Raw genomic sequence first — 13,493 nt, 5'->3', positions numbered from 1 at the left:
CACCCTGGATAGCTTAGCATGGCAAACAGTTGTGTATGCTGGACCTTCCCACCCTGGATAGCTTAGCATAGCAAACACTTGTGTATGCTGGACCTTCCCACCCTGGATAGCTTAGCATAGCAAACAGTTGTGTATGCTGGACCTTCCCACCCTGGATAGCTTAGCATAGCAAACAGTTGTGTATGCTGGGCCTTCCCACCCTGGATAGCTTAGCATAGCAAACAGTTGTGTATGCTGGATCTTCCCACCCTGGATAGCTTAGCATAGCAAACAGTTGTGTATGCTGGACCTTCCCACCCTGGATAGCTTAGCATAGCAAACAGTTGTGTATGCTGGACCTTCCCACCCTGGATAGCTTAGCATGGCAAACAGTTGTGTATGCTGGACCTTCCCACCCTGGATAGCTTAGCATAGCAAACAGTTGTGTATGCTGGACCTTCCCACCCTGGATAGCTTAGCATAGCAAACAGTTGTGTATGCTGGACCTTCCCGCCCTGGATAGCTTAGCATAGCAAACAGTTGTGTATGCTGGACCTTCCCACCCTGGATAGCTTAGCATAGCAAACAGTTGTGTATGCTGGACCTTCCCACCCTGGATAGCTTAGCATGGCAAACAGTTGTGTATGCTGGACCTTCCCGCCCTGGATAGCTTAGCATAGCAAACAGTTGTGTATGCTGGACCTTCCCACCCTGGATAGCTTAGCATGGCAAACAGTTGTGTATGCTGGACCTTCCCGCCCTGGATAGCTTAGCATAGCAAACAGTTGTGTATGCTGGACCTTCCCACCCTGGATAGCTTAGCATAGCAAACAGTTGTGTATGCTGGACCTTCCCACCCGGGATAGCTTAGCATAGCAAACAATTGTGTATGCTGGACCTTCCCACCCTGGATAGCTTAGCATGGCAAACAGTTGTGTATGCTGGACCTTCCCACCCTGGATAGCTTAGCATAGCAAACAGTTGTGTATGCTGGACCTTCCCACCCTGGATAGCTTAGCATAGCAAACAGTTGTGTATGCTGGACCTTCCCACCCTGGATAGCTTAGCATGGCAAACAGTTGTGTATGCTGGACCTTCCCACCCTGGATAGCTTAGCATAGCAAACAGTTGTGTATGCTGGACCTTCCCACCCTGGATAGCTTAGCATAGCAAACAGTTGTGTATGCTGGACCTTCCCACCCTGGATAGCTTAGCATAGCAAACAGTTGTGTATGCTGGGCCTTCCCACCCTGGATAGCTTAGCATAGCAAACAGTTGTGTATGCTGGACCTTCCCACCCTGGATAGCTTAGCATAGCAAACAGTTGTGTATGCTGGACCTTCCCACCCTGGATAGCTTAGCATAGCAAACAGTTGTGTATGCTGGACCTTCCCACCCTGGATAGCTTAGCATGGCAAACAGTTGTGTATGCTGGACCTTCCCACCCTGGATAGCTTAGCATAGCAAACAGTTGTGTATGCTGGACCTTCCCACCCTGGATAGCTTAGCATAGCAAACAGTTGTGTATGCTGGACCTTCCCGCCCTGGATAGCTTAGCATAGCAAACAGTTGTGTATGCTGGACCTTCCCACCCTGGATAGCTTAGCATAGCAAACAGTTGTGTATGCTGGACCTTCCCACCCTGGATAGCTTAGCATGGCAAACAGTTGTGTATGCTGGACCTTCCCGCCCTGGATAGCTTAGCATAGCAAACAGTTGTGTATGCTGGACCTTCCCACCCTGGATAGCTTAGCATGGCAAACAGTTGTGTATGCTGGACCTTCCCACCCTGGATAGCTTAGCATAGCAAACAGTTGTGTATGCTGGACCTTCCCACCCTGGATAGCTTAGCATAGCAAACAGTTGTGTATGCTGGGCCTTCCCACCCTGGATAGCTTAGCATAGCAAACAGTTGTGTATGCTGGACCTTCCCACCCTGGATAGCTTAGCATAGCAAACAGTTGTGTATGCTGGACCTTCCCACCCTGGATAGCTTAGCATAGCAAACAGTTGTGTATGCTGGACCTTCCCACCCTGGATAGCTTAGCATGGCAAACAGTTGTGTATGCTGGACCTTCCCACCCTGGATAGCTTAGCATAGCAAACAGTTGTGTATGCTGGACCTTCCCACCCTGGATAGCTTAGCATAGCAAACAGTTGTGTATGCTGGACCTTCCCGCCCTGGATAGCTTAGCATAGCAAACAGTTGTGTATGCTGGACCTTCCCACCCTGGATAGCTTAGCATAGCAAACAGTTGTGTATGCTGGACCTTCCCACCCTGGATAGCTTAGCATGGCAAACAGTTGTGTATGCTGGACCTTCCCGCCCTGGATAGCTTAGCATAGCAAACAGTTGTGTATGCTGGACCTTCCCACCCTGGATAGCTTAGCATGGCAAACAGTTGTGTATGCTGGACCTTCCCACCCTGGATAGCTTAGCATAGCAAACAGTTGTGTATGCTGGACCTTCCCACCCTGGATAGCTTAGCATAGCAAACAGTTGTGTATGCTGGACCTTCCCACCCTGGATAGCTTAGCATAGCAAACAGTTGTGTATGCTGGACCTTCCCACCCTGGATAGCTTAGCATAGCAAACAGTTGTGTATGCTGGACCTTCCCACCCTGGATAGCTTAGCATAGCAAACAGTTGTGTATGCTGGACCTTCCCGCCCTGGATAGCTTAGCATAGCAAACAGTTGTGTATGCTGGACCTTCCCACCCTGGATAGCTTAGCATGGCAAACAGTTGTGTATGCTGGACCTTGCCACCCTGGATAGCTTAGCATAGCAAACAGTTGTGTATGCTGGACCTTCCCACCCTGGATAGCTTAGCATAGCAAACAGTTGTGTATGCTGGACCTTCCCACCCTGGATAGCTTAGCATAGCAAACAGTTGTGTATGCTGGACCTTCCCACCCTGGATAGCTTAGCATAGCAAACAGTTGTGTATGCTGGACCTTCCCACCCTGGATAGCTTAGCATAGCAAACAGTTGTGTATGCTGGACCTTCCCACCCTGGATAGCTTAGCATGGCAAACAGTTGTGCATGCTGGACCTTCCCACCCTGGATAGCTTAGCATAGCAAACAGTTGTGTATGCTGGACCTTCCCACCCTGGATAGCTTAGCATGGAAAACAGTTGTGTATGCTGGACCATCCCACCCTCGATAGCTTAGCATAGCAAACAGTTGTGTATGCTGGACCTTCCCGCCCTGGATAGCTTAGCATAGCAAACAGTTGTGTATGCTGGACCTTCCCACCCTGGATAGCTTAGCATGGCAAACAGTTGTGTATGCTGGACCTTCCCGCCCTGGATAGCTTAGCATAGCAAACAGTTGTGTATGCTGGACCTTCCCACCCTGGATAGCTTAGCATGGCAAACAGTTGTGTATGCTGGACCTTCCCACCCTGGATAGCTTAGCATAGCAAACAGTTGTGTATGCTGGACCTTCCCACCCTGGATAGCTTAGCATAGCAAACAGTTGTGTATGCTGGACCTTCCCACCCTGGATAGCTTAGCATAGCAAACAGTTGTGTATGCTGGACCTTCCCACCCTGGATAGCTTAGCATGGCAAACAGTTGTGTATGCTGGACCTTCCCACCCTGGATAACTTAGCATAGCAAACAGTTGTGTATGCTGGACCTTCCCACCCTGGATAGCTTAGCATAGCAAACAGTTGTGTATGCTGGACCTTCCCACCCTGGATAGCTTAGCATGGCAAACAGTTGTGTATGCTGGACCTTCCCACCCTGGATAGCTTAGCATAGCAAACAGTTGTGTATGCTGGACCTTCCCACCCTGGATAGCTTAGCATAGCAAACAGTTGTGTATGCTGGACCTTCCCACCCTGGATAGCTTAGCATAGCAAAAAGTTGTGTATGCTGGACCTTCCCACCCTGGATAGCTTAGCATAGCAAACAGTTGTGTATGCTGGACCTTCCCACCCTGGATAGCTTAGCATAGCAAACAGTTGTGTATGCTGGACCTTCCCACCCTGGATAGCTTACTTAGCATAGCAAACAGTTGTGTATGCTGGACCTTCCCACCCTGGATAGCTTAGCATGGAAAACAGTTGTGTATGCTGGACCTTCCCACCCTGGATAGCTTAGCATAGCAAACAGTTGTGTATGCTGGACCTTCCCACCCTGGATAGCTTAGCATGGCAAACAGTTGTGTATGCTGGACCTTCCCACCCTGGATAGCTTAGCATAGCAAACAGTTGTGTATGCTGGACCTTCCCACCCTGGATAGCTTAGCATAGCAAACAGTTGTGTATGCTGGACCTTCCCACCCTGGATAGCTTAGCATGGAAAACAGTTGTGTATGCTGGACCTTCCCACCCTGGATAGCTTAGCATAGCAAACAGTTGTGTATGCTGGACCTTCCCACCCTGGATAGCTTAGCATAGCAAACAGTTGTGTATGCTGGACCTTCCCACCCTGGATATTTTAGTTGTGCTTTCTTCAAAAAAGACGTTTCAACCACAGACTGGAGTTTTTTTTCATGGTAATATTGTACATATCTTATACATACATTTGTAAACTTTATTGTATTCATTTGTAGTGGTAGAACAAATATAATTTAAAATAAAGATAATTAGTTTCCATGTTACATTTTCACTTTATGTTTGTGTATGCTTATTTTACTTACCCTGCAAAATATATAACGTTTCAACATCAACAAATATGACAAGATTACATGTTTGTTGATTGTTTTTAATGTTGATAAATTACCAACTCGACTGCGTTGAAGCCCAGGGTTCTCAACTCAGAAAATCAGGATTTTTTTAGGGATGGGTGCTTACCTAAGCACCCCCCTCGGAAATAAGTGCTAATGACAATTTTAATTCACCATGTGACAGACTGAGGAGAAAATTACGTCTTTGAAAGAAAATAAAATTACGAAATTAGTTGCGTCTTCATTAACTTTTACAATGAAGAAACAGAAAATATTTATTATGTTCCACCCGAATGTACGAGATTAAAAATATTAGAGTCTGTTGGAACACAGTCGAAGTTTCCACTGAAGAATGTGTTGGATCGTACACAAACTCTTGATGAAAGGCACTTTCCGCCATACGAATTTGCATGATTTGACCTGCAACGTACTTTGACCTAATGGGTTAAGTCTGTTATTAACCAATCCGAATGCTGTGTTGTACCAACGCAAATCTTTGAAAATTCTCGAAGACTTTCTGGTAAAGCAATGCGGAAGTGAATTATCGGTGTGGAGGTACTATCTGTTGGAATTGATTTCGGCGAATAAACAAGATGTTTTTTTTAAAAAAATGGTAACTAGCAATTTTTGAAAGATAAACTGAATTTGGCATGAAATATTTACCGCACTTTACTTTTATTGTCAGGTCATTGTGATCTACGCATTCACAACATATTCACGGCAGTCAATATCCACAATGTATCAAATAATTACCAGTATTTGTTAAGCAGAGATCAAATTACATGTACCAAGTATTAAATTAGTGGCATTTTGAAGGATGGGTGCTTCGCCGAATGTGACCCCGAATATAAAAATTGTGCAAAAGTTGGGGGTGGGCGCTTGACCGGGCATGGTCACTAACGCGGTCGAGTACAGTACACAATAGATCACACAATGTAGCTGACTGTCAGAGAGTCCCCATGTTACCCACTATACATCTACTTTGCCGAGCAAATTTAAGTGAGACCATGGTAAGCTCACAGTAAAATAAATTATTATACATCTGTCACCGTAACGCCATAAGTTACAGCATGCCCTAATTTTGCGGTATTGCACTTGATATTTTCATCCTACCATATTAGGAAATGCCAATTCCAAATATGGAAAGATTACACACGTAAGCGTCCTCTAATAATAAAAAACAAACATAAATCTATTCTAAACGTTTTAAAGAAAAGACTTAAAGAATATAATATTCCTGGTGTGCAACACCAGCTAGTTTTCAGTTGCTATCAAAAAACAGAAGTCATTCATAACTGTACAATATTTTGAGATGAGAGTGTGGGTTTAAAACTTTGTGTTAAAAAAACAATGTATCTTACACATGTTGTGAACATCACATAGGACCCACATCAAACATGACACTGCACAATGACTAAAGCACTTTAATTTAGATCAAGTTCAATATGATGTCCAGTAATTTGCCTATACTGGGATTATGAATAGTAATTACCTGCTTTGACCAGATCCACTTGTTTGATCCATGCTCTATGATACAGCATCTCAAATTGCATCAACACTGCTGCCATTTTATTATAATTGCGAATAATTCTTCTGGCATCTGGCAAACTCAACACAGACCCTTGATTCTACAGTTAAAAGTATTGAATTTATTTCACTGAGATCAACTTTGATGATTACATGTTGTCAATAAACTGATAACTTTGGATAAACTGGTTAGGAGATAGTGGTTTACAATGTATTTCATGAAATATACAAGTCAGGAAAAACTGCTAAAACTTTGCAGCAGTGAATAGTTCATTCCACAAGAAATACTGTAATTACTATCAAATAACATCAAATTTGCGAAATATTCTGGAATGAAATGGTTTACAACTAAAATAAATTTAGTGTTACAAAAGAATTCAAATAGAAAACTGTTTACAAAAAAATAACTAACCATAAGTGTTTCCATTGGTTCTTGTATTCTCCTAAACAACTGTCTAGCCCAAGATATTTTACCAGCAACAGGAGGCATATCTCTGGGCACTGGAGGGTCATCCTTATTTTTCTGATACAACTATAAAGATAAAGATGCATTTCTAAGACTCTCACCCAATTCACTTTTTAGAGGCGGCATTTTTCCACAGCTAGAGTTATGATTAAACCAGCTATAATATAGATTGAGGGTCATCATTCATTGAGTTATAACTCTACAAGTCTCGGAACACTCAATTCCTAATTTCCGAGTTACTATTTTTCGGTACCCAGATGACAGCTCATTCAACAATCTTGGTGGGGTTGAAACTTGAGCGGCGTCTGCTGTAAGCAATAGAGTTACAGTACTGTCACTGACGAAGTCTTATTTTTTATATTAATCGTTTTGCAAGAATTGGATGTCAAAATGGTTAACTGGTATTGTAATGCTCCAGGCTGTGAACGCGATTAAAAAGGAAAAAAAACAGCGAAATATTCCAAGATGAAAGACATAACTTTTTATACATTTCCATGAAATGAACTCTTCAACGCCAGTAGATTCGAATGCCTTTTCGGTAACCTGAGTGGACGCCAAATAAATATTCTCGGGTTTGTTCATGGCATTTTCCAGGTGGAAAAGGGCCAACAGAAAACCATCCTGTGCCAGTACTTTTTGAGTGAAATAACTGGAGACAGTCATCTTTCAACCACAGTTATACATATTTGAAAATTGAAGAATCCGTCAGCTTCCCGAAGTTTTCTTGCCGGTTTTCACGTTATATGATCTTCCAAGGTTATCGTCGACTCACCATGTTTTACAGTACGACGAGGTTTGTTTGACTCTTCGCGATCGTCTGGCTCCAAAGGGCGAACATTTAACTTGTTTGCCAACTCAACAAGTTCAATAAGTTTAGCTTTACAAACATTGCTGCAAGTAATACCACAATTCTGAAGGAATTTTCAGAGTTCTGGAACATTTTTGCTTTTCAAATTCATTTCCTATATAAGCATGTAATAATACAGGTCGTCAATAAAAACAACCCCACTCAGGCTCGTTATCCTTGGATCCGGGTATTTTTTTTATGCGCTCTCTAGCGGGGTTCCAAGGAAAACTAACAACTCGGAAATTAGGAATTACACTAATTCACTCCAATTTCTGGGGATTCCCTCGACCACCCACTATTTTCAAATGTATATATGATTTTTATGCATTTTTTCTTTTGGAAAATATTTTATGAAATCGCCAGTCATGTATTTGCAACTATAACCTCAATATGTGAAATCAAAAATAGGAAATGATGTTATGGAATTTGCCCGACAATATGATACACATTTTATGTGCCCGACCATTGCCTAAATACCAAACACACAGGACAAATATTTATTTAGAGTGATAGAAAATCTCTCTCCCCATTTTTTAAATCCTTTATAAGCCAGTCTTCAAAGCCTACTTTTCTGACTCATGTTAAGTGAGGTCCTAGCTCTGATACACATTAGATTCAACTTTTAACTCAACTGCATGTATTACATCAAGTTTTCATTTCCTCTTTCTTACCTTTCTGATGGTTTCCAATTCACCTCCAAAAAAATGTAATATCAATGCATACTTCTCATGGATATTTAGACTAGGAATAGCAAGTCGTTCAAATCTATAAAAAGTGATGAGACATATTTGTTTAGTAGTACAGAGTTGTACCACACCTTGCCATGTTAAATTAATGTAGGAATGCAGCACTAGATTCAATAGTTTCAATTGTGATAACTACATTCCAAGGTACAGAAATGTGCACTTAATATGTTTCGCACTAGGAAATTCAAGTGCAAAATCATATAGGCACATATAGATGTAATTCCTATTATTTTGATGCTGCTTCTATTTCAATTATTTTACATAGTGTAATATCAAAAAAACAAGTCATTGTCAATGACACGTCCCCGTTCCGTTCATATTTGAGTGACATATACATTCAAAGCAGATTATGACCGAAATGCACCTGCATATGTACAACACATTGTGCTAAATCTGAACAAAATCCATCCATGCATGACTGAGATTCGGTTCTGGAATTGTGAAAATACGTGATTTTGATGCATTTTCGGCCTTAAAATGGCCATCATTCCGCTATTGTTAAGCAGATCATGAAACAAATGCACATATCTATTTGTGACATGATGTACCATGTGTGTGTGAAGTTTGAACTTGATCAATCCAGACATGTTTTGGATACGGATCCAGAACTGAATTCTTTAACAAAATGGCCGCCAGTCGGCCATTTCGAACTTGATCCGAAAAAAAAAAAGACGTGCATCAAGGTCCTATTATGTTTAATGTATGTACCAAATTTGAACAAAATCCATCCATGCATAACTGAGATACGGGTCCGGAATGGTGAAAATGTGCGATTTCAATGCATTTTTGGCCTTAAAGCAGCCCCCATTTGGCTATCGTTAATGAGATCATGAAACAAATGCACATACGTATTTGTGACATGATGTACCTTGTGTGTGTGAAGTTTGAACTTGATCAATCCAGACATGTCTCGGATACGGATCCAGAACTGAATTCTTTAAAACAAAATGGCCGCCAGTCGGCTATTTCGAACTTGATCCGGAAAAAAAATGACGTGCATCAAGGTCCTATTATGTTTAATGTATGTGCCAAATTTGAATGAAATCCGTCCATGCATAACTGAGATCCGGGTCCGGAATAGGGAAAATGTGCGATTTCAATGCATTTTCGGCCTTAAAGCGGCCGCCATTTGGCTATCGTTAATGAGATCATGAAACAAATGCACATACATATTTGTGACATGATGTACCTTGTGTGTGTGAAGTTTGAACTCGATCAATCCAAGCATGTCTCAGATACGGATCCAGATCTGAATTCTTTAAAACAAAATGGCCGCCAGTCGGCCATTTCGAACCCGATCCAAAAAAAAAAATGACATGCATCAAGGTCCTATTATGTTTAATGTATGTACCAAATTTGAACAAAATCCGTCCATGCATAACTGAGATCCGGGTCCGGAATGGTGAAAATGTGTGATTTTGATGCATTTTCGGCCTTAAAATGGCCGCTATTCGGCTATCGTTAATCGGATCATGAAAAAAATGCATGTGCATATGTCCCATATAATGTGTGATGTATGAGTGAAGTTTGAACTTAATCGGTCCATGCATGTTCGAGATACAGGTGATCACGGACGCACGGACGCACACAGGGCAAAACATAAGTCCCCGTTTTCGGACTGCGTCCGAACGGGGACTAACAAAGCCATGCTTTTATGAGTGGGACTGCAGTAAAAACACTTCTACAACAAGTACTCTGCTAAATCAACTTTTCGAATATTGCTAGTATTAGCTGTAACTTACCGTAAAAACTCCAAAATTTCGATGGGTTTTAAATAATTTGTGTTGGAAATCTGACGTGTTTTTAGAGTCAAAATTAAGGTGCATTTTCGGGCAGTCAAATTTTCAGAGTAGAAATCAGCAAATGAAAAAAATGGGGATGATAGACAGTGTGCTTCGTTAGTTTTTAAAAAATGGAATGTCCATCAAATTGACGTAAACTTCACCATGTTTTACGGTAAAAGCAAAACAAAGTCATCAATCAGTGAGTATTATGACAAGGAAAACAAATCATCAAGACGCAGAGAAGAGGTCAGCACAAAACTAATAGGTCAAAAGACAAAGCTGTCTCGCACCACCTAGGAAAACTATTCGAAGTATAGGTACCCATTGGACAAAAGATACATGGAAGTTTAGCAAACTATCTCCCCGACCTAGTGCAATGTATTCGGTTAGGATCAAAGCTCACGTGTCACTTATTTGAAGGACCAGATTCTGCCATAAATCCACCCTTGGATTAAAAAATAAAATGGGGTTTAAAAAAATAAAATGGGACTTTTAAGGTGTATTTTGGTGTAATTTTTCAAACATTTCAATCATTCCTGACGGCTAAAATAGAGTCTAAGTTTTTCCGTTGTCATTGACGTCTATTCAAGAGTATGATTTTTATCGTGACTAGCGTGAATGGGTAAGCTTTGTTTCGACAATGAGCTGTTATCACTGTAAACAATGTTAAATTATTCTTTAAATGCTCAGTTTATTTTTTAAAAACAACTAATTTTTTGATTTAAAAAAAATCATGCCGTTTTCCCATCAAAATCCAAGCCAAAATAATCGTACTACAACATCGATCTCTTCCGCATTACGTTCAAGAACATTAACATATTTAAATAAGCTATGGTAATTTGAACACGTTGGCACCATCAAGCTTTTCGATTGGTTAATTAGCGATTTGACCTATTTGACCTAAGAGAACATGGCGGATATCCTACAGCATCAAACGTTTATACGAGACCGGAATCATTCGCTTACGATGAAACTAAGTTGACTTTTATTTGTATTTCATAACAATTCAACAAATTTATTTTGTGTACATTATTATAATCACTACTGAGTAATAATCAACAATTGTGAAACGCAGCATGACCGGATTTCGCAACCATGATCATTTGCTTCTACGTAGAAGATGTGTGTTGTGTTCGTTTTTATTTGAAACTTCGTTTAGAATATACTTTCGTTACCAATAAAATAAAAATCTGTCAGTCAATCAGAAACTTGGGGAAAGTTCCGTTTGGACGCTCACATCGATTTTTTTTCATTTGGGGGAAAACCAAAACTGGTCGCAATTTTGGAATAAGAATAAGTCGTCAATGTTCAGTGGAGTCGAAAATTTGGAGATAAATAAGATACCGAAAGCCGAAAAATAACCAGAAGGCCGAATTTTCAGAGGGGGTCGAAATTTTAGAGTTTTTACGGTAGTTTGAATGTATCTAATTTTTGTAAATTTTGAAGGGCGTTTAACAGAAATGTACATGCGCATACAAATTTATAGACATGCTTACCGCTTGAGGAGACCTAGAGCTTGGATTGAAGATGTGATTTTGTCAAAACAGTTATCCAAGAACACCTGAAGATGATACTGCAAAATGAAAACAATTATATTAAAGAACATTATCAATATACCTTTTTTGTCATGTTTGCCAATGTATAAGCATCTTTTCCAATAGGTCTTATAATAACATGGATGCATACATATATAGTTTATGCCACTACTAGCTAACTACTACCAGTGATTTGTAATTGTCTCAACCAGACACTTACAGGTTTGCTAGCCACTAATCCTATCTACTGGAGAGATTTTGTCGGGGTCTATTGGGTACCCTTGCTGAAATCAAGCCTGTCATTTCCATGCGTTGAGCAAATACGTGGAAAGATAGCCATATAAATTTTAGTGTTCTATCATCTGACATTATAGTGCCCACTTTGGATACAAATATTTCAGTTCAGAAGCTTTATTGAGTTTAATATTATCATACTTATATGGGTAAGAGCCCATGCACAGGCAAAGGCCCATCCCCCACTTTTGACACAATAAAGAAGTTGAGGTCATATCTGGGCACACGCCAAGGGGGTCTTTTTCTACATAAAAAATAACAAAAAACTATTTTCTATTCCTTGACTGTGGTTGTACTAACAGTTGACTTTCTTGCAGCATGTCGTGATGCTTATAACAATTCTTAAATATAATTATTAATTGTGTAAAACTAGGGGTGAACGCGAAATAGCTGTGACAGCAAAACAGGTATTTCGCTTTCTGCCTTCAGGGCAGCACGTTCACTGCTGATTTATTTTCCTAGAATTTTTTTTCAGAATCATAACAGTCAGCAAGTCTATATAAATATATATTAAAGCGGTAGTTCTCTTTTTGAAGTATGTCGTTGCCCTAAAAAGGGCTGGTCGTTTGGTTTGTGCTTGCTTAGAAATGATTCAAGCAAATCATATAAGGAGAACCGCGAAGCAAGTGTCACACTTGGTCAGCCGTAGCGTCATCAACAATTAAACCAATGTTGCAATCTTGTAGCAGCCCATACTGAGAGAGTGGTTGAAATCCTGTTATTTTGGCTTTATAAAATATTTGGTAGCAGATTGCGAATCCATAACTGGGGCCAGCTATTTTGCAATGTCACGTCGTAGCCTGCCAACTTTTTTACCATCTTTCATCACTGCTTTTGCATTTCTGTCATAAAAACTATTATTCTGTCGTTGGATAAAAAAAACTTCCTATTTCAAGCCCATCGCAATATCCATATAGTGAGACATTCCAGCCGCGGGGACTTGCTGAATGATAACTTTCACCGTGTTGATACAGTACAGTTCTCGCGGAAGCTTTGGCTTCACTTCAGCGTCAGCTTCGCTTCAGCATCGCATCGTTATGGCATTGTTATGGCTTCAGCATCGCTTCAATGTTGCGACATTAAAAAGTTAGGCGATTATCGCTTCGCTTCATTGTGGCCTCATTATGGCAACAATGTGGCATCAGCATCGCTTCATCAAACAAAGAAGTACTGTACTCATTTCCCCCAAACCTCTTGACCGCTTCCGCTTTTGACCGGTCAATTTCCGTTTTATTTTTGACCGTGCAAAAATTCGGACTACTAAAAATTTTCTGGTTTTCATAGATCGCGGTTACTAGTTTAGTAACCGTGCATAGATGTTGAACAACCGTCAAAAGTTCAAATACTTTTTAACTATCTATAATTATATGCACGCAATCTGACCCTTTGACCTAGATTTGGCTGGGATTGAATATTTTATTTTAGACAATATTCCGACGTGACGCACTGCTACAAAATGTATTCAACAGAAGTACAACATGGTTGTCTGGGTTTCTTTTCCTGATTGTGTTGAGTTTACGATTTGTATAATTATTGTTGTTCCCCCCCAAGCAGAAGGACCATGAAGCTAAATACAATGTAGAATTCCTACGCATGGACGTGGACTGAGTGAAAGAAAATATTTCTAAGGCTAAAATA

General features: G+C 40.7%; 1 protein-coding gene across 1 annotated transcript in view; it reads right to left on the bottom strand.

Annotated features, from left to right (window-relative positions):
• The window catches only part of LOC100378746 (dynein axonemal heavy chain 8-like), a 187,351-nt gene that overhangs the window by 146,312 nt on the left and 27,546 nt on the right, over positions 1-13,493 (bottom strand). The window contains exons 13-16 of the mRNA XM_085499020.1: positions 11,523-11,599; positions 8,168-8,261; positions 6,574-6,715; positions 6,149-6,277 (exon numbers count right to left, since the gene is read on the bottom strand). Coding sequence (XP_085355146.1) covers positions 6,149-6,277; positions 6,574-6,715; positions 8,168-8,261; positions 11,523-11,599 — 442 coding nt within the window. The remainder of the gene's footprint in view (positions 1-6,148; positions 6,278-6,573; positions 6,716-8,167; positions 8,262-11,522; positions 11,600-13,493) is intronic.

Source organism: Saccoglossus kowalevskii, chromosome 5 (genome assembly GCF_978046115.1).
Source record: "Saccoglossus kowalevskii chromosome 5, keSacKowa6.1, whole genome shotgun sequence".
Lineage (NCBI taxonomy): Eukaryota > Metazoa > Hemichordata > Enteropneusta > Harrimaniidae > Saccoglossus > Saccoglossus kowalevskii.
This window is presented reverse-complemented; position numbering and strand designations above follow the sequence as displayed.